The sequence below is a fragment of the Ylistrum balloti genome, unplaced genomic scaffold, assembly GCF_031769215.1.
Source record: "Ylistrum balloti isolate Yb309-2 unplaced genomic scaffold, AGI_CSIRO_Ybal_v1 Utg369668, whole genome shotgun sequence".
NCBI classification, from domain to species: Eukaryota; Metazoa; Mollusca; class Bivalvia; order Pectinida; family Pectinidae; genus Ylistrum; species Ylistrum balloti.
In genome coordinates, this window is record NW_026781915.1 from 3,325,316 (window position 1) to 3,352,232 (window position 26,917).

Genomic DNA, 26,917 nt, shown 5'->3' on the forward strand with positions numbered 1-26,917 from the left:
AAACATACCAGCTTTACTTCTCTTATCTTCAAATATTGTCGCTTCCACACTCTGCACTCTGTGTATCTGTTATTCATTTATAATTGACATTTGCGATGACCTATATGCACTTTTGGTGTATTCCTTGTTTAGATTACATGTGGCATCAAACTGGCCGAATCAGATCACCTGACCAAGCCTTTATAACAATACCCATCCTGTTAAAAAATACACTGATAAGGCACTTCATTATTATGTTTGCTTTACTTACAAACGTCTGTAACAAAGTGGCTGACTATGAGGGACAGATCCGACAATGACTTTTCATGTAAACCTACCACTGGGGGTAACTGCAAATTATAATGTCATTTGCCCATTTCAGACACAACTTTGATCAGTAAATCAATCTCGCACATCATTCATTACTATGATCACAACTTCAATACAACAATGTAGAAGGTAGATATAAGGACAACATATGGACGGATTGAAGAGATTTCTGTATGTGTGAATAGTCTTTTCCACACCCTCTTGTTTCTTGGTTCTGCTCTTTCTTAATCTGGGTTCTTTCCCAATTCATGCTTTGCAAAGCGTAGTAACTGTAAAAAACAATCACATAAAATTACTTGGAATCAAATTTAACAGCAAATAAAATCTGAGATATCCCTAAAAATAGTAACAAAATCCACTGCTGCCAATCAGCTCATTTCTAATAACAAATCCACATTGAAAACTCTTTGATTAACAGTTTGTATTAATGAAATAGATATAAGCAATAATTAAAATCGAACACAGAAAAAATAATTGAAAATGTAATATATGAGATTATGAATGATTAAGTCAATATCTTACTTCATCTGTCTTCCTAATGTCACTGTAGTCTGTCTTCTGTTGATGTCTTCTGCTTCTTCTGCCACCCTACAAAGAAAAGATGGGTTCAATTAACCTTGCTGACCTTATCTACACTTATGATTCAGACAGATGTATTTTATGCCAATTATATACCTGATGCCTTAGTACAACCAAACGGTGGCAGTGTTTAATTCTGTGAGAATGAAAGTTTTGTAATTTATCAATGAAGAACATCGGATTGATTTGAATGGATTACTTACATGCCAGAATCTACCGTCACTTGGTGAAGCAATTTCATCTCTTAATTTGGCCTTGTCCATATCACTGAGATCAGGAATACTTAAGGAGTCAAGGTACCTGTGGAAACAAGTGTCATTAAGTTAAGGTCATCTTAAAGAAAATGTAATGGATTTAAGATCTTTTGACTTTGAGTCTTTTCTATTTTAACAACAGTGTCGTGGACACAATATACACTGCCACAAAAATATAAAGATTAAAATAAAATGGCATAAATCTTTCAAAAATCAATGAACCGTAAAATCGCCCCTTTATGCACATCCAACCATTGTATTAGTGACATTGAACAAGTTTTATGAAAATCTTATCCTTAGTTCAGAAGGAGTTGCATTCACAAGGCTCCACTATGAGCAAGCTACAGATACAAAGTTGAAAATAGCATAAATCTTACAAAAATCAATGAACCAAAAAATCGCCCCTTCATGCACATCTACCCATTGTAGTAGTGACATTGAGCAAGTTTCATGAAAATCTGAGGATTAGTTTAGGAAGAGTTGCGTTCACAAGAAATGGACGTACAGATGTACAGACAGATGTACGGACAGATAGACGAAGAAAATGACGCTTATATACGACTGCCTCCAGCGGTGTATAAAAAAACAGAAGAGATTAACAGTCTCACCTTAAACATGCATCCAAGTCATTGCGAAGTTTAGCATCATATGCAGAATACTCATCCTGAAGGTCCCTGAAAGGTCAATATTACATTCAAAGAAACAATAAGGGAGACTATATATATTTTTAACTGATTCTTAAAATAAGGCTATGTCTGTAAAATTCTACTCACTGGGCTCTACAAATAATCAGTACTATCTTGGGAATGTCTATATACGTTGTAAATGTCCCTCAAATTTTGAAAGTGACTGGAAATTTTTTTTTATATTTGAATTTATAAAAGTTATTTCGAGAGCACATCATTTGCCTTATAGAATAGAAGTATATAACCAGCTTACATGATCCTCTTTTGAAGAAATCTGACATTTTCTTGCATATTTTGTTTTGATTCCCTCATCCTCTCCTCGAATGCCTGCTGGGCAGCCTGCTTCAGTGATTCGATGTTCTTTTTGTGCTTCACATCACTTGAGTCATACTAACACACACAATATTTCATCATCACTACAAATACTTCTGGAATATCAACTACATTCCAGTAAGCATTGTTACAGTTCATCGGTGTTATCATATTATTTAGTAACTACATTTACTGTTCATATACTTAAATGAATAGAATTCTCCATAATGTATTAAATTTCTACTGTCCACAATTCAAGTCATATGAAAAACAATTCTACATACATCTCTGACCCTCTTAACTGTTTCATTATTTTCAGAGTTATATATTAAAATGTATGAAAATTTAAAATTGCCTGAGGAGTTAACTAGTCACAAGTCAGGTGTGTTGTATTTTTGTTGGGTTTCAGCAGTTGTACAATGTGGCTGTGACTAATTTCCTTCACTTGAAAAGCTATTATTGTAAAAGAATTGGAAGGTAACTTATATAATTGGCAATTACTGGACGAAATCCATACGATACTGTTATTGTAATATGATCTAGTGTATGATATACTTACACTTGGCACTGGCTGTCGTGGAAGCGGTCGAATTGGAATGTTATCAAGTGTCATTACACTGCTGTTCTTTAGTATATCATTCTGATACATGGGATCTCTCTCCACAACATTGCCCTGCATAAAAAAAAACGACAAAATTTTTGGAGTCAATATCTGTATCTGAATCTGAAATTTCTGATTGTATACAAATGTACGAAACATTGTGTTACATAACTGACTTATTCGGTACAAAGAATTAGGTAGGTACATGTTACTATGGAATAAAACACCAGCACAGGAACTAACAAGGTGAAGGACAGATGAGATAAGTAAAAGGTGATATAGGTAATACAAGGGATTTGAGAGTTGAGATAGTTGATATGTGAAATAGGTGATTGGTGATAAGTTGACAGGTGAGTTAAACTATACTGGTGAAGTAAATGACAGGTGTGTGATGGGTGAGGTTACAGTTGAAGTATTAGATTAGTGAAATAGGTGATTGGTGATAAGTTCATAGGTAGGTTAAAAATACTAGTGAGGTAAATGATAGATGCATGTGATTGGTGAGGTTACAGTTGAAGTATTAGATTAGTGAAAAAGGTGATTGGTGATAAGTTCATAGGTAGGTTAAAAATACTAGTGAGGTAAATGATAGATGCAAGTGATTGGTGAGGTTACAGTTGAGGTAAATAATTTGTGGAATGATCACTGGAGAGATTTAACAATTATTAGTGAAATTTGAGTTAGGTGAGAGGTGAGAAAGATGAGAGGTGAGAGATAATAGGTGAGATTTGTGAAGTTAAGTGAAGATAGATGATATGTGACAAAGGCAATTGGTTAAAGGTGAGAAATATCACTGGTGGTACAGATGAAATAAGTGACTGGTAAGGAATAATGTAAGGAACAGGTGAGGCAGATGGCATGAGTTAGGTTGATGCACCATCGGTGTAAGACAAATGATATGTGAGATATAGTAAGTAAAACGTGATGAATGAGGTGACAGTTGAGATCATTTGTACTAGATACAGGTAACTGGACAGATATTGAGTGGTAAGACAGGTGATACAGGAAAAATAAATGTAAGCCATAAATGAAACAGATGAAACGTAAAGGTAAGACAGGTAACATGTAAGACTGAAGACACAAGAAATATTGACAGGTGAGATTTGCAACATGCATGTGATATAAGGTGACATGTAATACTGAAGATCTGAGATACAGGCGACACATGAGTCTGTTTGTTTGCTGACTTAACCGTCTTGTGAAAAACCTGGGCCATTTAGAAACAGGTGAGATATAGTAAGTAAAAGGTGATGAATGAGGTGACAGTTGAGATCATTTGTACTAGATACAGGTAACTGGACAGATGTTGAGTGGTAAGACAGGTGATACAGGAAAAATGCATGTGATATAAGGTGACATGTAACACTGAAGATCTGAGATACAGGCGACACATGAGTCTGTTTGTTTGCTGACTTAACTGCCTGGTGAAAAACCTGGGCCATTAAGAAACAGGTGAGATATACATGTGTAAGACAGATAAAGTATAAGTTCTATGTAAGCTAAGTTATTTGTAATATACTTAAACTTACATGCATGTTGAGGACCTCGAGTTGTTTGAGCTGTGAGAGGACACCCACCACTGTGTGTAACACATGTATACTATTACTAGACACATTCAACACCTGGAGGTGGAAACAGCCGGTCAATGGTAAAATGTGTCTCTGTGGAAATAAAACAGGAGATTAAAGGTAAGTCTAATAAAGTAAATATACATTGAAGTCAACAATTATCTATTTTGGTTTAACAAAACTCTAGATCTCAATCTTTCGCTATCAAATTAATAAAATAACAGTTCATTAGTATACATATAAATTTCCTGAACAAGGTATTCAACTTACTATTTCATTACGCTGGGCATACAGCTCCTTTAGCTTTGGAAGACCTTGGATGCCGTCTAGAGATTCTAACTGAAAATCAAACATGTCAATTATGCAAAATGTAATAAATTTCTGACAGGCAAGATGTAAAATATCAATACAGGCAACCGTTCATTAATAGACACTGAAACACTACTGACCAGTCACTGAAAGATTTCAGAACCATCAAGAACACTATTAACTGGCCTCAAAAAAATCATTGACGGTCTTGAAAAAACACTACTGACCAGCCTCTGACAGATTAATGACCAGCTCTAGAAACACTACTGACATTAACACTACTGAATAAATATACCCCAACACCCTCATCTCTTTTCTTCTGATCTAAAAGTAGTGAGGAATTAATCTATTGAGAAGTTAATTGGAAATCTTGTACACAAACATTTAATTTCAAAAATGGTCATTATTGACATTTGACGTTATCCTTGACCCATGACCACTAAAATCTCACTTGGTGTAGTAATTGATTGTGTGATACTAAGGTGTGAATATATATTAAATCTTTTTAGTGGTTCAGAATCACTACTGACCAGTCTCTGAAGATAACTGGCCATGAAAGATTTGCAACCAACCTCTGAAAGATTACTGACCATTTTCAGAAACAATACTGACCAGTCTCTGAATATAACTGGTCATTTAGAAAGATTACTAACCAACCTCTGAAAGATTACTGAGCAGCTTCAGAAACAAACACTACTGACCATCCGTTTAAAGATTATTACATGAAGTTTTAGAAACATATACTGTCAAAAAACTTAAAATTCATTGACCAACTGCACTACTGACCAGCCTTTGAAAGATAATTGACCAGGTTCAGAGACACTAATCTCCAGCCACTGAGAGATTATTTTAAACAGCTTCAGAAACATGACTGACCAGTCACTGAAAGGTTGCTTACCAGTTTCAGAAATCGGGAGTGACCAGTCATTGAAAGATCACTGACCAGCTCAAGAAACATGACTGACCAGTCACTGAAATATTACTGACTAACTTCAGGACCATGATTTACCAAGCAGTGAAAGGCAGTAAATCTTCTCGGAATAACACATAAAACCTGAGTTTGGCCTCTGATTGGTAACTCCTAATATCTCCTTTATTATTATCTTGCAGCTTGATCTTCATATTAAATGCCCACACCTTTTCATTGCCTCCAGTTCACAATCATCTCCCAACCCACTATGTCCTAACTATCTAAATACTCATTTATCAACAGATTAGCTCACATCGCCCATAAAAATACTAACTCAATAATCCATACAACAACCCACTGTCAATCACAGCGTTTAATCTCACATACTGAATAGTTTCCCACCTAAAGAATTCATCAGTTACACAAAACTTAACTCCTTATTGATGTACATAGATTGACTCACTCAGACATTAACTCAATCAATAATAAAGAAATAGATAAATATCACTGACTCTGTTATCCACTTGTAAATATTAGCTCATGGAATTATATACAATGTATTTATGTAACTATAGACAGCTTGTCTGGAGGTCAACTCACTGAGTTACCCGAAATTAAATAAATTACATAGAGATGAACTCGCCCGTAACCAGTTATCCAGAGAAAACCAAACTCAGTTATGTACTGATAATTAAGGCTATTACTCCACTTCTCTGTGACTATATTTATCACCTTACACGCTGTAAACTCACACTCAGTCTACAATTAAGACATCAATCAGCAAGCAACTTACCTTGTTATTGCTGATATTAAGGATCTCCAGGTTGATGAGACTTGGCAAAAGGGAGATATCCCTAAGCTCATTCATGCTCAGGTTAAGCTCTACTAGAGATGGAATGGCAATCATATTCTCCACTCGTTTGATGGAATTATGTGACAAGTTTAGTGTGTACAGGAACTTAAACACCTCCACTCCTGCAAACCTGGCAACAACAGATAATGCCAAGCAATTTCATGAGAGAAATGAAATTAACTAACTTAATCAGAAACTCTAGAAACAACTTCAAATCAAGGATTTAAAGAATAATATTTTCTTTGATGATGCTCCTGAACAGACAAAACATTCTTACTTGGTTATCCTGTTGAGAGATGCATTGAGCTCTCTGACATTTTTGAATGGTGCTAAGCCTTCATGTTCCAGTGATGTGAGCTCATTAAGAGATAAATCCAACTTTATGATCCTCCTCTGTAGGTCTGACGTAGCTCCAGCACTGAAATAGACCATAGCCATCCTGAACTTAAACTGAAATTAATCTATCTATTAATAAATTTAAATTGAAAGACACATGTAACCACCTTTGATCCTAGCATTATAGAAACAGATATACAGGCCCCTTATATATTTATCAATCTCCATAAAAATGAGTTACAACTATACTATAAGTTAAAAAAAACCTCAGCTAAAATATCCACTGAAATAACACACAGTTCTCTTTTAATTTCTTCTCAAATAGATGAGCACATATCTGCCATTTTTTACCATACACTGATTAGACACACCAATATTCAATACGGTCATCTTCCAATTAACAGGTATATACTTCTGTTCAAGTACAATGTATATCACTCAAAAGAAAAACAAAACAAATGGGAAACATATAGCAATCTGGCCAAAAATTTGATATAACAGGAAGGAAATCTAACCTGTAATGTTAGTGGTAAAAATCCAATCAAAAGGGATGTGGTTGTGAAATTACCTGTCTTTAGCCCAACTGAAATTGTATGTTAGGGCTTTCAACTGACACATTTTGAGGTCGAGTTCGTACAAGGCTCCTTGTAGATCCAACTGCCATTGTGGTCTAGTGAAGGATAGGGGATGTGTATGCTGGTCGACAAACTCCTGAGATAAAGCCATACTGGAGTTCAAATATCATTCATTCCTCACCGTGTTGCACATGTTTGAATCTAAATAGAAGAATTTTGTGTTAGATCAGTACAATAAAAAGTGGTAGTATACGGACTGTAAAATATTTTGTTGATAACTTGATACATATACAGGGTATATATATTATAAATTACGAATTTATAGTAGTGATACAAACAGATTACTTTAACACCATATCTAAGACATATGCTTTATATGAAAGATTGAGCCATCATGTCATTTTCATCTCAAACATGTGTGATCTTATCTGAATATTTTCATCAGGTTGGTAATGTACAAAAAATGTGCATTGAATAATTATAAGGTTACACGACATATATAGCATGATTGAGTTTGTGACCAGTAATTTCTATCAAAATCAAAAAGCTTTTCTATGGATAGATAGACTTGTTCAGTAACAGGTGTTTTGTTTGACATCAGTTAGGGTGTAAGGATATTAATTACATGTGAAATGCAGTTGATCAATACATGTATGCAAAACTAACAACAGAAATATTTAGAAATAAAAGTCATTACAATTAATTTCTTTACTTCATAATTAATGTCCTCAAACCGGATATATTATTTCCGTGTTCCATGTCGTGATATTAGAATAATGAAATAGAGTTAAACTTGACCTAAATAACTCCCACAACAAGGACGTGAGTAAGCACATTTAGTAAATACGTAAATGTGATGAAGTATCGTTGGTATTTATAGTGAAGCTCGGATAGACATGTCAACATATAGTATTTGATAAGCTTTATCCAACAGCCATGACCAGAGCAACGCAAGCTAAATCATGATTTGGAGTTTAACCGTTTCTAGTATGGATATTCATGGAATTCAGAGAGACCGTGCAGAATGAAAAGGATAAGTTCGTGATTTCATTACCCTGGTAAGAAAACATCATCTCTGTAGCGTAACGACAGCGAAAACGAGTAAGAAACATACCTCAGCATGCATGTTGTTATTGTGTTTCCAAGCATGACAGGTCAAGGGAAGCCACTCCCATAAGACATCTATATCAAATAGAAGCTTGTCTTCTATGGTACATACAAATTAATAATATGCTGGTTTGCTTACCGTACACAGTTATGTGTAAATATTTAGACGCACCGTGATTTTATTGAAATTTTGGCCGAACATTATCGCATGGTTTTGCATCATCTGTTTATTTCTTTTATTTCTGATTTGAAGTGCCTCGATATATGTACATGTACAGTGTCATTATGTAGGACATAACACTGTATTGATTGACAGTTGTCACTTTCGTTTCGTCATTGGCAATACCTATACAAGTAGTTTAAAGTGTATGGCAATTATCCAACTTTACGTCTATACAAGGACTCCTAGATGTGACATATTATAATTATAGACATTATATGTAGCTCGCTTGAAAATCTAGAAGCAGATGCATTATATACACATACACATAGGAAACACGCATGGGTATCATATTGCTCTCAAAAACACACACACAATCGCAGCATATCGGAAGCAAATTGTAATTCAAGGAATCATTTAATTTTGATATCAGTTTATCTTTATTTCACGATACAATTCAGAACATATAGAATCAAATGACAGTCATCTCCCTATACACGAATGACACGTCCAAACTGCCGCAGAAGTGTGACATTTTTATCTTCACAATTTGCCTTTTGCTCACAGTAGAGCAGGAAAAATCGTCAAAAAGATGGTGCTGAATTTCATCGTTAACCACAAGCTGATTGATGGTACGTTTTCAGTTAAAAAAAAACAACTCCGATTTATTTTGAAAAAAGTTTGTTGTACTTTCAGCTCTTGATGATGCTTGAGAAATGACCGCTAGAGATGCAATCGTTGTCTCTTACCCTGAACACGTGTATTTAAAACACGTGTTATATGACATAGATGTTGCAAAACAGCGGTTCAAAAGTAAGCATTGTTTTAATTGTGATGTCATAACTTCATTGCAACATATGCATTATTGTTTATTAGTCTAATAAAATGCTATTTATAGAAATGTTGCAAAAGTAAGTTAGGTGATAAACAGAATCTTTCATTCGCTTCCATTTCATTGGAATTTCGTGAAACTCGCCAGAGGCTCGGTAAAACTCGCGAGATTCTGAAGTCTCATTACATATATCTCGTATGAATGGAAACTCATGTACATGTACGAAAGGTCGCTCTATATCAACCAGGGTTAGACAAGGGGTATCCCCTTTTGATGACAAATGTAGGTCTCAACATTTCTACAGTGTAGATTTAAGTCATTATTTCCTGAACCTTCTCAGGTTATACAAAACTGTTTCTGTAATGACGCGACATCAGTCGGGATGTTGACCTCACCCGGTACATATATAAATTCTACACATGTTACACTGTTGCTACACTTAATAATATATTATCTATGTACTTAAATTTGAATGCGAAATGGTACCGAACACAAATACTCACGGTTAGTGGATATACTTTTAAGAGTAATAAAGAACTTACGGTAACTATATATACAGCTAAATATTGACTTGTACCAGTGTGTACGACGTCCTATATTTTATTTTATCAGTAGGAAGTAACATAAGACGCGAACTTCATGATTAACAAGCACGCGTCATATTATAAAAAAAAAACCCTTATCAACATTTTTTAATAACACAGGTGTTAGTCACAAACTTCGCCGTCGTCTAGGTATGTCTAAACATCACGTGAATAATTGGAAGGTAAGCACAGTCTGCTATCACGTAGTGTGTTGCTCTCCGTCATCGTTTGGGTGATATCTCTTCTGTGATAAGTATAATATATGTCACCAGGTTAATATCAACACAGGATTAAGTTAGGTGTAGTGCCTTTGTAATCCTCATAGGTCTGGGATGGATGAGTTTTCCCCCTGAAACCTGCTCTAGACCAATCAAATTACGTGCGTGCTGTAAATTTTGCCGTGAAATGTCCATGGAGTGCAGAGAGCAGTAGTGATTGTAAGCCCTGGAGTGTCGAGGATGCACAACCATTAGTGTCAAGTTTCGATTGACAGATAAGTTAACACCACGAAAAACATAAATATTAAAAATAACAGTGATGAGACGTTATCAGTAATCAATTAAAACACACGGTACTTTCACTACTATTTCTTGTATAAGCGACTTATCAACTCACGATAATATCAATGATATATACTTTTATTGACAAATGTATCTACATAATCAGTGCACACGTCACTTTCATATCTACATAATCAGTGCACACGTCACTCTCATATCTATATAATCACAACACACGTCACTCTCATATCTATATAATCACAACACACGTCACTTACTAATATCTATATAATCACAGCACACGTCAGTCTCACTAATATCTATATAATTACAGCACACGTCACTCTCACCAATAACTATATAATCACAACACACGTCACTTACTAATATCTATATAATCACAGCACACGTCAGTCTCACTAATATCTATATAATCAGTGCACACGTCACGCTTACTAATATCTATATAACCACAGCACACGTCACTCTTACTAATATCTATATAATCAGTGCACACGTCACTCTTACTAATATCTATATAATCAGTGCGCACGTCACTCTTACTAATATCTATATAATCACAGCACACGTCACTCTTACTAATATCTATATAATCACAGCACACGTCACTCTTACTAATATCTATATAATCAGTGCACACGTCACTCTTACTAATATCTATATAATCACAGCACACGTCACTCTTACTAATATCTATATAATCAGTGCACACGTGACTCTTACTAATATCTATATAATCAGTGCACACGTGACTCTTACTAATATCTATATAATCAGTGCATACGTCACCATCACTAATATCCTTATAGTATCATAAACTAATGACGTACAGGACACAAAACCCCCAGATCTATATTACATCTCTCAGTTCGTTGCCTGTGTTACATGTATCATGTTTTTGTAATCAACAAAACGCACTTTGTTGTTGAATACGTATCATAGGTCAAACACACAAGATGGCACTAATGTAACTGCCTCTCGGGTAGGAATTGAACCGTAGACAAACACTGCTTTTTAGATTACAGACCTAAACGTCCATGTAACCCTCGTGCAATGTTGATGTTGTCGATACGGTAACAAGACTACTGGCGTCGGACATGTCACTCCCTGATGTCAATGATGACTGCCGTGCACAATGTCCGTATTGAAACTCACACCCATCCTCCTTGTAAGGTTGCTCCAGAAACTCTTCTTCTTCTTCACTGAACTCTGAAGTGCTTCCATACATACTTGGGGTTTGGTCCAGTCGGGGTGACAGTTCTTCATTATCGTGGAGATTTGCCGTTGACCGTGAACGCGGGGTCGATGTTTTGGTGCTGTGATGTATTTTTGAGAAGGACATGTCGTCAGTGTTATACTGATATACACATGAAGGATTGTTGGAGCCATACTTCCGGGCTATATGACGCAAGTTCCGGTATTGCAGATCTTCGCACACGGAGTTATACCGCGGAGTGGTGACATACGGGTACTCGGGAAAGTACTGTTCGTCTGAATCCCTGACCGACCGTCTTGACACCCGTTTATCTAGGAAAGTCGCCATGCACCTCTGTGACGTTTTCACTTGGTTAAGTACACGTGTTATTTCCCGTTCCGTCTTACCCAGATCAAATCTCATGTCTTGTAGCTTCTCTAGAAGTTTTTCTTGACCTTTCACCAACTCTTTGGCGGTCTTACCGTATTCGCGAACTCGCGTCGTAAACTCGAAAGAACCATTCTTGTCATCCTTGACTTTACTACCCATACTTGAGAGGACAATGAAGTCATTCGTATAGAATACTCAGTACATTATTTAGATTCCACAAAAATAAAAATCCACAGAGTTCGGTATCATCCTTTGCTTCACGATGTACGCATTCATCACATCAAAACGTTCTGTGGTCATCGAGTAATGCTCAAATGTAACATTGGTCAACAGATATTAAACACATGTGCTAATATACTTCGTCATATCACCACACCGGTACAAACACGATTTAGAGTGAATGAAAAGATATTGAAGGATTTAGGCCCGGATCATGAATACGTGTATTTATAGATTTATACGGCTTATCGTTTACGTTATACGAGTCCACTATGTGTGTCCGCTATTCGGACATTATCTGTACGTCTTAATCTCTGGGGAAAACGTATTTAAATCTGCTTTGTTCAAAAACTTTCTCTGTATCGTAGACTGAAAATCATTTATGTGGCATACCAGATGTTCGCTGTGTTCAATATTGTATTTTTAATTATAAATACGATAGTTTATAATTATTTTCCTTATGTTAAATTGATACTACATTGATTTCGACCGTTGGTGTTATTGTATGCCAGCACCAAAGTAATATATATCACTATATTTAGAAATCTACTATCAAGTATCAGTTGATTCGTCTCTGTATTTTCCTCATGATCAACAACCAAAAACGAGGCTCCCCCGAAACATCACCCTGACAATAGAGGGACTCAAAAAACGCTATATATACACTATTTATACAGCTCTATACTTGTCCTTTCGCCAAATTCCGTAAAAGAAATATAATCCGTTTGCTATAACGAATAATCGTGAAAAAAGTTTTCCATGACACAATTTTCTGTAGGCTTATGAACTCCCCCTCTGATTAGTTGGTATCTGCTTGCAATGCCACTCGGGTGGTCTTGTCAAACGCGATAGTCAACAACGCACGTGTTCGCTGAGATTGTGACACCAAACTTAAAACGGGAACAGTTGGTAATGGTTTAAATATCTTTTATATACAATATACATAAGAGTTAATTCATACATGTCTATATAACTGTGGCCTCCCGTGAACGTGAATTGGTGCTGTGTGTTAAGCGCTACGTGTATCTAATGCGCCAAAATTAAACCTCCGCGAACAATTTACGTTTACAGTGTTATATACACATGATCCATGGCGACAGGAAGTGAATGAAGTGACACATTTTTGGAGTAGTAGTGATCTTGGGACGTGCTCATTAGGGTATATACTGCCGTTATCTACCTGTACTTCCCCGTTATCGTGCAAGGCGTATTGCCATCATTTTGTACTTCCTTACACGGTCCTCTGTCACACTGAAGGCGGAGACCCTGTGGTAAGTCACACATCTAACAAATATATCAGGATATAAACTGTCGATTTCTAGTTGGTAAAGTTTTACACGACTTAATCATTTTCAGTAAATAGATAAATATCTGTATTATATTTTTTTCCTGCTTCACCAATATGTAGACTGGTAGTGTTCTGAATATATTATCTGTGGTGTTAAATCACACCCTTATTCTGTCCTTACTGTTGTGTTAACTGAACGTAAATATCTTGATACTAGTCGTCGGTTTGATTCTACATGTCAACGTTATACCACTACACAAGTTAAGATAAGAGCGAAGGAAATCACACTGCAGCATATGTTTATATTACTTATCTTACCAACAGCATCAAGAACACACGTGACAATACTTGTGACATGACTAACAAACTGACTATTGGAACAGTCCCAACTTAAACAGTTTTCATCACAATTTATCATTTCAAACGAGAAAATAAGTACGTTTAATATTTCGTGCCTCTCACTGAAACTGACATGTTTCATGATTATCGGGGCGACTGTTATTAGAATGAGTTTAGATACACTGTACATAACCTGTGGTGCAGATCTATTGACATGTATGTATCAACATTATAACAACCAGATGTTAATGTAATTCAATTCAGGTTAACATGCTTCATGTATAGAAAGGTAATCTAATAGTTTTGCCTTAAGTGATTTGGCCAATAAACACTTGAATACAACTGTACATGTAATTGATTCCTTACGTATCTTATTATTACATCCTTGGCTATCAGGAAACTCAACGAAGTTATTTTATCACTAAACTTTCCCAATATCAGTGTAATATCACACGTCATTTTTTTTAAACCGTGGCATAATACCTTGTGGAGCTATGATAGGCTCGATGTTTCCACTGTTTCCATGGTGACGTTATGGCTTCCTTGCATTGTGTGCCAAATAGAGAGACATACAGAGTATCACCAAATTCAGTTTCACTATCGGTCCAGTTATAAGTCTATCAGTGATGTGATGAACATTCCTGTATTCGTTACCATTTCATTAGAGATTCGTCAATCTCAAGGAGTGAAAGTAACAAACTGTCCTCTTTAAACAAACGTAGGAACATTTTGCCTTTTTTGTGCACACAACGGATATATATCGCCAGATGCCATATCACATCCAGAACATGAAAAGAAGAAAAACATTTAATGTATTGTCACTGTTTGCTTGTAAGATGTATTCCATTTTGGACAAGTTTGTTTAAACGATGGGTTATATTTAAAGACGAATGTTCTTTTGAATTTGGCCAATGATATCAGATGGAAATCGTTAATCCTCTTTGAAATGTGATATTTTTCTACTTTCAGCGTCACGTTTGTCTATAATTCAACATGGCCACGCCTATTACGGAAACAGCCAATCCGATCACCCGTAATATAGATGTCGCCACGCCTACAGGTATTTTTGACTACTTTTTTTCTAAATGATAATGTGTTAGACGTCGTTTAAGTGACTTAAGTACTTTGCGTACTTTGCTGGAGACTAAACAGATAAAAACATGTTGTACTCAGGATCGACTAATAAAGAGTTAAAGTCGTGACACAAAATAACTCCTATTATGGTTTGATTAGAGATTGGGCGTGGTTAAGGATAATTCAGAGGGATATACCATTTGTATATACACAGACTTAGTAGCCAGATCGAACCGTGTTGCTACTACTTAAACTATCATTGTTGCATGTTTAGTTTAGGTTTTGCATTGTTTTATGACCAATTTAATATTAGAGTGAGAAGAAAAACAAAAACAAAAAACTTCAAACTCAAACAAAGAAGTTTAAATTCTTAAAACCTTAGAGCAAAACGGATTGGATAAGGGACATATCAGAATATGTAGTAAAGTCTCTAGCACGTAAATAGTCAAGTATGAGCTAAACCGAATCCGTGTCTAAAAAGCAAATCCTAGATGGCTAGATAAAATGTTTACGGGTCTATTTGAAGTCGGAGTAATCAGTCGTACAATTTGTCTGATGGTAAAATGTTGATCACGTGCATGACCAAAATAGAATTAAATTTTCTCTTCATGAAATGCAATCGTATTTTGTGTAGATATGGTTAATACGAAAACGTGAGAGGACAACTTCACATCGGTAGCTTGCTCTACTTCCTTATACTATATCTACAATAGTTTGAATGTCGCGCTGCTTGTTGACTGTTTGAGACCAATTGTTTTTCCATTTCATTTTGACAAGTTTTATGTTAAATGGTTTCAAATCGGAGTAAGATAGTCTAATATCATTTGATTGTAGGGTAAGCGCTGTCTTCGAAACCTTATCGATTTTTCAAGAAATGCCAACATGACAGGGATCCAAAATAAAATTAACTGAAATATCATCAAAGCCTTTTATGTACGAATACAACATTTTGTATGAGGTTCGGAAATACTTTGAAATATATCGATTTCGTCTAAAGTCGAATTAGACGTAATTGAGATTGTTACTGTAACGATTTAACTGACGATACCGTATTTCACACGTGTTACATCGTTGTATATTATGTATTTGATCACTAAGCTATTTCTTCATCGTTTAGTTAAGTCAAACCACAATGAAAAATGTACGCACGATCAAGAGGTCGCTATTCCTATTTTTAAAAAATGATGACATTCTTTTGTAGAAATAGTGGGTCTTCTCCAGAAGTGTGACTCTGAAATATTCCATGGGTGGCAAGACTACCAGGTATCGTTTATTTACTTTAAACCTAGCGCTTGCTGTAAATGAAATATATTTTTACGGTTGCTTGTATTAGGGTCAAGGATTTATAAAATCACACACACACACACACACACACACACACACATATATATATATACATCAAGTATAAGTGATAAGTACCACTCATAACTAAAATATCACAATTGTATTAATTTGTACGAGAAATGTTTATATTACTTTCCTTACCTGAAGTTTGTTTACATGGTAATTTTACATATAGAGTATTTATAATATATTGGTGCTAGTGATCGGGCGTTACAGGCGCCAAAACGTAGCTCTTCAAAAACTAAGAAATAGTATATTAAACAGAGTTGTCTCCTTTCACTTCTGTGTGGCTTATCATAATCGTATGGTCCATAAAACGTAAAGAGTACTGCTGTAGAGAAACATTATCGCTCAATCATTTCTTTAAAATGTGGTCATTAAGAATCAAACGGCTAGGTGATTGACCTTAGAGTTACCTCCCTTATATGAAAGTACCAAAAATGTTGCTGCAGTTCACACGATATCTTGCTTTTACTTGATTACGACAAGTAACGGTTCCATTCAGTGAAATAATGTTGCATATTCAAACAAAGTATTGTTTACAGACTGTGTGGTGATCTGGAATTCAGTATTGACTCTGCAAATATTCTAGTGTCAACAGAGCAATTTTATAGCAGAACCACACGGATACGAAATCACAATTGCGTGCCAATCAATACTAAGACCATCTTTGACTCCTACTTCTATTTGTTTTGTTCATAAATGAAATATTACTAGACGTATCTATACTAAGGAACAGTACCCTGTATTTATGTTGTTTTTTTTCTGTCCGATTCCACTGTTTTGAGACTTTGCATTTTACGTATTATATACATGTACTAGTGTGAGATGTGTAATACAGTAATATTTATCTGGATTAACTAGGGTTTATGTCATTCTACCACTCTGCGGACGATTGAACAGATATCACAGGAAGTAACAACGATACTTAGGGTGAGTTCGGATGATACACACAGTTTAATATTATCGAAGAATGGCAGAAATGTTCTCAGTACCTGTAATACAAAATTAACATAAAACGCGTCAATTGTTTTTTTCATTTCTTCATAATTAAAGTTACAATATTGATATATTCTGGTGAATCACAAATGCTACTCTCTTTTTCAGGCTCCGGATTCAGGTCTGGTTATCTTTAGTGGGTGTGGCACCTCTGGAAGGTTAGCCTTCGTTTCTGCCGTAAGTAATGTTCACATTATGTTATGCTGAAGGAACATTCACCACATTTGAATATAACGTTGTCTTAACATAATCGTACATTTTCAAAATATGTCCTGTTTCGGGAACTTGAAAAAAAAACAGCTTTTCAAGCATATACTGTACTCAAGTGGAGTACAATATTGTACAAAAGTCACACAAGTGAATAAAATTTATAATGCAATTTTTCTAAATTGCACCGTACAGCTGTTTGGAACTAGTAGTCGTCAGTGATGCTAAGGGCCTAAATTTAGAAATCTAGGAGACAACTAGGACAAACCAAAATTGAGGATATCTCTTCCTTGTTACAGAGAACTTTCAATCGGAGACAAGAGAAGGCTGGGAAGCCTCCATGCTTCAAGTATCTGATCGCTGGACACGATAAGTATGTAACAAAGATGATGTCAATTTTTCCATTGATCTTCTTTGTTAATCAAATTAGATACTCAATTAAAGAAAAAATTTAACAGGGTAACTAATTTTTAAAATTTTACCCTTTGGTTTTTACTGTGCGATACATCTTTGTAACCAATAACTGCCAAAAGGTCAGACATACATTTATTTACTTATTTTAGCGAGAAGGAATTGCCATCGATATTTTCCGCTTAGGGAGCAAAAATTATAGCTTTCAGAGACATAATGTTATAGTATAGAAGTCATAATGATGAGAAAATATTGTATTGATTTTGTTACGTGTAGTTGGATGTCAGATCCTCATTAGTATCTCTGTTGGTCCTTTTGTTGTTCACCTTGTGGCTATTGTTGATGGTACCGAGTTGGATCGACCAGGACTTACATGGCCGGTAGTATCGATGAAGCAGAAGACTCGCAAACTTTCGAAACGTTTATCACTTTCCTACTGTATTTTAATACTACTTATTTTTTCCATGTGTCTCTTTCTTTTGGGCCTTTTTTTACCATAGTTTCCGGTTGACAAATCGGTATTTCTTTATTTCAACAGGGCATTGTTCACATCACAGGAAGCTCCAGAAGACGATCCGGCCGTCGGGATACAAATGCTTAGAGAGGTGAACCATGTTCTTAGCAGTACTTATAACTATAATAATGTCTGCCTTCTCATATGTATGCTTTGGTATAAAATTTGTAGAAAAAGAGTTCTGCTATTCCAGTTGTATCTAAACACACGGAACAATACATTAAGTTGTTGTTGTGAACGTGCAGATATCTTGTATTGATAACTTCTATATGTTTATGTACAGGCATGTGTTGGGAAGACCAAGGTACTGTATATCGGAATCACATGTGGTCTGTCTGCACCATACGTGGCAGGGCAGCTTCACTACTGTATGCAGAACTCCGACATCATAACACCTGTCTTGCTAGGCTTCAATCCCGTCAGTTTAGCCAGGTAGGCACGTATTGAAACTTTCGAAATTTATACCAAGTAGTCACCTTGAATCCTGTCCACTTCTTAGTGACCCCAATGTAATACCATTAACGCGGTTATGGTAATACGATCATTTAACATACTACTATTGTATTGATCTCGTTCACCGGATCAGCTGACCTTACTAAGGGTCAATATCTTAACATCTCCGCCCATTTATTTAGGTATGTTCTACTCTAGCTATTAAAGAAGATGCATGCTGCTGGTGCTACCAAATATCAACAAGCCGAGTGCTTTCAACATTTAGCATTTTTTTATATCTTACTTATAGCATTGTCATATTTTTTCTTAATATTTGAACAGGAACACAGAAATTGAGAATTGGGATTGGACGTTTTACAAAGGTAGGGTTGGTTCATTCTAAGGTTGTACAAAATACTTTTTGATACAAATTTATCATTAGATACAGTAGAGTCAAATTAGTTCTTTCCAGAACTGGTCAGTTTATACTACCTAAATTTGAAACCTGGACGACTTTTCAGAAAAATCAATATTGATGAAAATGTCAGACTTAAGATTGGGTGATCTACTAACCCGATATTTCAATAAATTCCCTGATAATCATTCATCTGATGGTTTCAGATAATAACAAAACAGTAATTGAAAAAAAACTAAAAGTAGAACATTGTTCTTACAGTTGCTCTTCAGCTACAGAAAGTCGAAAAGTCTGGAAAAGGTTTCATTCTCAATCCTGTGGTCGGCGTGAGTACTTTTATCCTAATGTGTTTGATGGAATCAATGAATCCTAAAACCTTTTTCAATTATATCGAACAAATAAATGATTATGTCATCGTTGTATCTTGTTTTTGTAGTATGACTTTATTTTCGTTTGAGAAAAAAGGTATTTGGCCGTACATGTTGATGGCAACCTTGTGCTTTTATTGACTATAAAATATTTTTTCCAGCCAGAACCAATCACTGGATCGAGCCGAATGAAGTCTGGTTCTGCGACAAAGATTATGTTGGAGGCTATACTTGTAGCCGCCTACAACTCGCTCTCAGACCAATCACCATCATGGTAAACTATCAACTAATGCTGGCAGTTGATATTCCGTTTATAAAAATAAAACCTATTTTTGCAAGATTTCAACTGTTGGTTACATTTTCTGGGTTGTATTTTGCATACTGTTTCAAGATGTACTGACTCTTAGAATAGTAGAGTGTCGTGTATCTATCGGGTTCTATAGACTTTAAGTGGTTCTCGTCATATGTTCATAATGCATAGGTTTAAACGATTTGCTGACACATATTCTATGCTTTTCATTTTTGTCATCTTTTATTCACAATTAGAATTTCTCCATCAATGACACCAAATATATTCCAGGAGTTTGTGTCAGTGATTATATCCCAACTATTTCAATTCATATTAATTCGTTCCTCAGGGACACGCATGCGCACTTGGAGACGTACCGGATGACCTGTGATAGTGTTTACAGTCACAGCGAGTCAGTGGCGGGTCTGATACAACTAGCAGGGAACAGGTAAATATGACATATTTGGAGGGGCGACGAAAGATAAGATATACTGATGTTTGTATGATAACTAACCAATGATATATGTAAGATCCTCCTCTGGTTTGCCAGCTGTTTGAGGTCTTCCAGTAAATCTGAATATATGTCTTGACTGAATATAATATTGCAAGCATGTATTAACGATTTTGATGTTATTACGATGGTATTTATTTCAAATATACCACCTCCTGGTTTTCGACTAATCTACATATATATAATATTTTGTTTATAGTCTGAACAAGGGAGGCAGTGTCCACTACCTTGGATGGGACAGTATCGGAGTCATGGCTTTAATTGACGCGTCCGAGTGTCCTCCTACCTACGGTGCTAGTAAGTAATTATCGTCCGTTTTTATATTCTCTTTTATAGTTAGTAAGTAGAGACTGCTATGGCACTGCCCACACATACAGTTACAAAAATATTTCAAGTTATTGTCTTCGCTATTTTTTTTTTTTTTTTTATTTTTATTTTCAATATTAGTAGAAAAACTATAACCTTTTCTGTTGTTTTGAAATGAATTAGATAGGCGTTAATTTGTATAACATAATGTACGAATGATGTGCAGGCCTTGACGATATACGAGGATTCATGGAAGGAGGATATTCATTGCTGTCAAACTACGAAGGAGACATAGGGCATTTGGTGAGTAGATAGATCATCGGTTAACATATTTCTATTCAGCTTTCTATCCATTATCACAATATCTACTATTCTGTTATTGTTTATCCATTTTTAAATTATGTTCTATTTGTAATTAATGCTTATGATCTTGGATATATTGATGCTTGATGTATTAATTAGGTCTTTGTATCCTTCTATTTCGCAACATTGAGTTAGAGATGTGCTCGATATATCAGCTAAATCAGATTAATTAAACATTTTAAAATCTAGCGTATATATGCAATCCAGACAGATCTAAATGCATTCATAAAAACAAAAACAGTCTTCCCACTTGTTTCAAGTTACACCATAGAACCATTCGTTTTTTCATTATCAAATTTGCTTCAATAGTGAAAAAGATAACTATTCAAAATTCGATGTGAAATCCAGCTAATTCACATAACATTTTTTAAACATGAATTTCCTGATCGGCAAACCCAATAATTTTTCAATTTTTTCATTAAGAAGATTCGTTTGTTCTCTCGGAATGATGAATGTTTTTATATATTTTTTTTAAATCAATCAAAACGTGTATTTTGCTATATCAAAAGGACAATCGCTTTTTTCGCTGCTGTTGATATGGTGGTGACCTTCTTTTTATGCTTTGTTTTTTAATCTAAGATGACTGTGTGGTTCCTTGTTGTTTTAATTGTGTGTTTGAGAAGAACCAGTTTGGTGATTACTATGTTACCATTAGCTCATAATTTGACTCGGGGAAGGTAACGTTGTTTTACGATAGAAAGATATCTGATGATAACGGATGTGCTTTTTCTCAGTTCTTTACAGGGAAGACATTTTCAGACTAATTACAGGCCATGATCTCATGATAACTGACGTGTTTTTCTTCTTTATTTACAGGGAAGACATTTTAAGATTTCATTACAGACGTTTGAATCCGACATCTTACCATATTTGACTGAAGCTGATCTAGTCATTGTATGCCATGGTGGTAAGTAAATCAAATGACCACAGTAGGACTGCTAAGAAAATTCCATGCATCTAATATAGTTATCAATCTTTAGAATGACCTTTCTATGGATTACTCTAGAATATTGCTTCATGATATATTGACTCTGTCCTCATATGTTAACATTTGTTAAGGTAGATTTTAGAGATTGATATATCATATACTGTCTATCTGCGAATAAATGGATGGAATAATGAATAGATATATGTGTTTTTTACAGGGGGAAGTATACACCTTACACCCAAACTATGGAAAAGTAAATGTAAAAAGGGCATTATCACATTTGATGCGGACTTCAAAACGGTAAGTACACCTTTCCATTTTCCTCTTTAATATCTTTTATATTTTTCAAGGTCTACTCAGATATATGATTTTGAAAACTTTGATTTCATAATCAAAAAGATGTTATTCGTTATTTTGACATCAAGCTAATAAAATAACATAGGGAATCTAAAAATGTCTATAGATAAATGACATAAATAGGAAGTTTCATATGTGAACACAAAGTGGATTCATCTTTATAAGTGATATTCAAATATGTATCATTTGTGCATTCCTTTTCTGAAAGATTTTTCAGTCTCTGGGAATCACCCGAACATTGCGTCTAACTTTTGTATACTTTTTGATATTGTCATTGGTTCAGAACATACACTTGAACATACACAGAAATGTTTTAATTACGTGATTGTCGCTTAATTCAGTGAATAAAACCATGTTTAGATAATGAAATCACGCACAAACTACATTTTGACATAACAATTCAGATAAAAATATGGAGACAAAATGACTTTTAGTTTGACATTTTCTATAATATTTGTCTTAACATACTGTCAGTTGAAAAATACATTCATTCGTTCCATTTAATATCTGATTATAAAACTCGCCAAAACATTTTATTTTGCTAGAATAAAATATTTGATACTCGTTTCATAAATTATATATCCAATGGAAACTTGTGTAAGACCATTCATATATATTTGTCAAACTTTCTGAACAGATAACATTATTCGTTTGTGCATCCCCCACTGATAATCCGATTTTAATTTGTAACTTTCTCTATGAATTTGCAAACTTTTGTCATCTTGCTTCATTAAAGAGTTACGTAAGAATGAAACAATATTTAAATGTGCTATACGCTTAAATGTTTCTTGCTCAATCCACACCACGAATTTATTAGTATGTTTCACTATGTATCCCTAATCAATGTAGAATAAAATCACATTGATAGTCAACATCAAAACGGTTTTATCAATGATGTTACCAATTCATTGAATGCTGGTCATAAGCCGAGTGTCAGACCTACCTTTTCTTTACTTGCACTGTTTCATTTCAAAATATTTGACATAAAACGATTTAACGGAAATTTTGTAACAGGCAATGCCTAGACACGCCCTCTCTCTTAAAATACATAAATTTCATACAAAAATAGAGTTGTAATATTGGCGTAAATGTGTAAGAATTGGCTACAACTGATATTAAGCAGTACTTTCATAGAAAAAAATTGATAAACAGCTACTTAAAAATTCGCACTGATATACAAGTATGTATGATTAGAATGCTATGAAAATAAATAAGTCATCATTATGCATGAATTGGTATAACCATGATTATGAAATATATTGACAATTAACAGTTATACAGATATTTGATACCATTTGAGTTACCTCATAGTATGACAAATATCATCGTTTATCAATCGTGGTTTTAGAATGTGTACGACCAGTTCGACCAGTCAGTGGCCTTGACCTTGCCTGAAGATGATATCAAATCACTTGTAGGAGACCACATTTGGGACCAGTGGCAACCACTCTACCAGGAGATAGCAACAAAGTGGGTCTGTAACGCGGTGACAACAGGGGCGCACGTGCTCAAGGGCAAGGTCTTCGAAAACGTAATGGTGGATCTCAAAGTCAGGTAAAATTCCTTGTAATACGTTAGGATCGAGATACATTATGTATGTATAGAGGGAGATAAAACATTAGCCTTTGTTCATAGCGATCAAATTGTAATGTTGTTTGTTTACCTGGTCATTTTTAGTAGATGTATTGTTGAGGTGATTTGGTTTTTTTCTGCTCCACTCATGCCTTGTTTATTTATTTCAGCAATAACAAATTGTTCCATCGAGCCGTCGGGATAATACAGGTATGATATGTTAACCCCTAGCATATACTTTATCGAGATTGCTATATCATAGTCTTTTTTTAACTTTTAGTTTTATATTAACAAATTTTTGCATTTATTTTGAATATGTGTATACTTCGTGTATACCTCTAGTGTAGATTGTTTGTTTATACATATATATGTAAGCTAGTAGTGGAGATTATATTTACCTCGCGATGTAAACAGAATTATTTTGAATAATTAAGTTATAGAATAGAAAGACAATTTGATTGGAAATCTGAGAGAAATCGTAGTGTAACTTCACCTGGATGATTTTTAACATTATTAATTAATTTGGAGTAAACTGATGTCCGTGACATGCGTTATCAATGGCTTGATGTTATATACTTCTCAAAACTTATCTGTAAAGATGAAAAATTTGAATGAAAACTGCTAATTTGTGTTACAGAGGTTTAGCCCGCTGTGTAAAGAGGCGGCAAATTCAGTACTGCTGCGGTCAATTTACCAAACGGATGTCTTAACACAGAATCAGTTGTCACTCTCTACCTCGTCACATATAGAAAGCGCCACCGCCATGGGAAAGGTTTGATCTATTTTCATATTGTAGTTATGATATCAAATACAAAAATAAAATTGCCTTTGATAGATGTCGACCATTGACTGAAAGAAACATACAACACATTCTAAAATTATCTGAGTTATGACAATTACGAAATTCATTTAATTATGTGGCTTTCTGCATCTCCCCGTCTTCAAGATTTTAAATTTGCATTAGATCACTTTTGATTTTCCGTTGTTGTCTCCTGAATTTCGATGTTTAGGCAATCACTGACGAGTCCTAGAAGGACGAAACAGCTGTATGATGTTCTTAAACTCTATTGTATCTAACTCTAAGTTATAAAAAGTTGCTATTTACCTGGTTTTCTGTTGTACAATCGTCATTTTTTTTCGATTATAGTTTATATACATTATGACTATGTTGTCATAACATTAATTATGACTTAATAACACTTTGACATTATGTAGATTTTACCAACAATATCATTACAAATATCGTCGATTTCGTACTTTTTTATGCTTTTTGAGTTGGGAATACGCTTTTTACTAGCGATGAATGCTGTTATTAATGTAGCTGTGTTTCGTGTACCAAGGTTGTCCCGTGTGCATTGCTGGCTGCCATTACTCAGTGTTCCATAGCAGAGGCACAGAAACTTATCGACAAACAACCAGTCATCCGGACAGCGATCTCAGATTCTCTGAGAAAACACCAATCAACATAGTAAACACTTTATATTCATACTTACTTTGTGCGTTCTATTTCTCATCGATTTTCTGACAGCAGATAAATAGGAAGAATATAATTGAAAAGTCACCATGTCCGTAACAGTCTAGTAGACTAGAAGGCGAACACCAATCAATGTAACGTTATTAGACCGATAACTCCTTAAGACCGAAACACTATCATCAAAACGATAGCTGTACTTCATCAGTATGTTTTCAACTTTTGCATCATAGTTCCACTCTTACGTTTCGTTTGCTATTGTCAGCTATTTTTCTCTATTTGTACTGTTATTTCTTTACTGTTATTACCAAGATTTCCTTTTTTTATTCAGGTATACATAAACAAAAGAAAAATATCGACATGTACAACACTGCTAAATTGAGGCAATTAAAAACATTTTAAACATGTCGCAAATTTAGTAATTTCTTGATTTTTTATGGTATCATGGTGACCTATTGCAATTATCTTCATTTTGGTTCAAACGGACACCCGGGGGCTGATGACTAAAATTTCAAAAATATTCTTCTCAACAATAAGATATGGTAGAATCAAATGCTCTTCATGAATGGACACATCTTAAGGTGCTTTAATTACCAACATGAGTCTCAGATTTCTTCCTGACAAGGGCTTTTCTTTTTAAAACTTTACTGAAGTTGAGCATAACGTTGGTTATTGCCCACTGGAAATAACTTTGTAAGAATTATCAATAAAGGATGGCAGTTTAAATGGTATCCATTTGTTAACACTGGCTTTCTATATTCATTGTCACAATTTCTGTTTCATGACACTTGATAACTACCCTTTAACATTTTATATTGTAATCATGTCGAAATACCTCACTAATTATTTTATAGTAATTGTCTAAAATTGTTTAGATTCACACGATAATTATGTCCTGCTGTACTACACACTTTTGTATACAGTGCATGGAAGGACGGATGTTGGTGTATGTTTATGCTTTATGGGAATAATTCCAACATGTATTATTGGTTTCGTAATTCGTTGACAGCTAGAGTGAGTGTTGATTGTGATTAAAGATATTACGCGAATACTTGGACAATCACAACAGATTCACAGCTTACAGCAGGCATTAGTAAGTGTACATTGCCAAACAAAAGCATTATTTAAACACTACATGGTTATTTGATATTCTAGACAGAATCACAGCTTAATCGAATACAAGTTGTAATTCTACGTAATTTTAATGTACGTTTAATTTCCTTTGTAATTGAAAATTAAGTAATAAAATTAATAAGTTTGTAACAACTTCACGTAAATTTTATCGTGAATGTATGATTGATATTAACGAGAAATACGAGACTGTATATACCATGAACATTGTCTTTTCATTTTGTGAACATCTAGCCATTTAACATAACTGATTAACATTTATCAGTCTTTCAAATAAAATGGTAGTGTGGTGTCATAG

The 26,917-nt window shown here is 34.8% G+C and overlaps 2 protein-coding genes across 4 annotated transcripts; one reads left to right on the plus strand and one right to left on the minus strand.

Annotated features, from left to right (window-relative positions):
* Positions 1-224: 224 nt before the first annotated feature.
* Positions 225-8,441, minus strand: LOC132560612 (internalin I-like). Of its 2 annotated transcripts, none has more exons than XM_060225286.1 (12): positions 8,407-8,441; positions 7,286-7,493; positions 6,659-6,799; positions 6,322-6,511; positions 4,580-4,648; positions 4,271-4,402; positions 2,700-2,813; positions 2,082-2,218; positions 1,751-1,816; positions 1,092-1,188; positions 832-897; positions 225-578 (listed from the first exon to the last, which is right to left on the minus strand). In XM_060225286.1, exons 2-12 carry the CDS (start codon positions 7,441-7,443, stop codon positions 534-536), a joined length of 1,215 nt encoding a protein of 404 aa, XP_060081269.1. In that variant the 5' UTR covers positions 7,444-7,493; positions 8,407-8,441; the 3' UTR covers positions 225-533. The 2 variants fall into 2 exon arrangements, with proteins under 2 accessions (XP_060081269.1, XP_060081262.1); XM_060225279.1 differs by lacking the exon at positions 8,407-8,441 and adding an exon at positions 8,347-8,397.
* LOC132560594 (glucokinase regulatory protein-like) lies at positions 4,324-26,660 on the plus strand. Of its 2 annotated transcripts, none has more exons than XM_060225268.1 (20): positions 4,324-4,429; positions 14,897-14,987; positions 16,203-16,264; positions 17,210-17,278; positions 17,453-17,521; positions 17,851-17,924; positions 18,501-18,567; positions 18,760-18,908; positions 19,251-19,291; positions 19,585-19,649; positions 19,853-19,965; positions 20,330-20,428; positions 20,691-20,788; positions 21,024-21,100; positions 21,977-22,067; positions 22,306-22,388; positions 23,794-23,999; positions 24,188-24,227; positions 24,655-24,789; positions 25,358-26,660. In XM_060225268.1, exons 2-20 carry the CDS (start codon positions 14,921-14,923, stop codon positions 25,484-25,486), a joined length of 1,734 nt encoding a protein of 577 aa, XP_060081251.1. In that variant the 5' UTR covers positions 4,324-4,429; positions 14,897-14,920; the 3' UTR covers positions 25,487-26,660. The 2 variants fall into 2 exon arrangements, with proteins under 2 accessions (XP_060081251.1, XP_060081243.1); XM_060225260.1 differs by lacking the exon at positions 4,324-4,429 and adding an exon at positions 8,182-8,350.
* Positions 26,661-26,917: the final 257 nt, after the last annotated feature.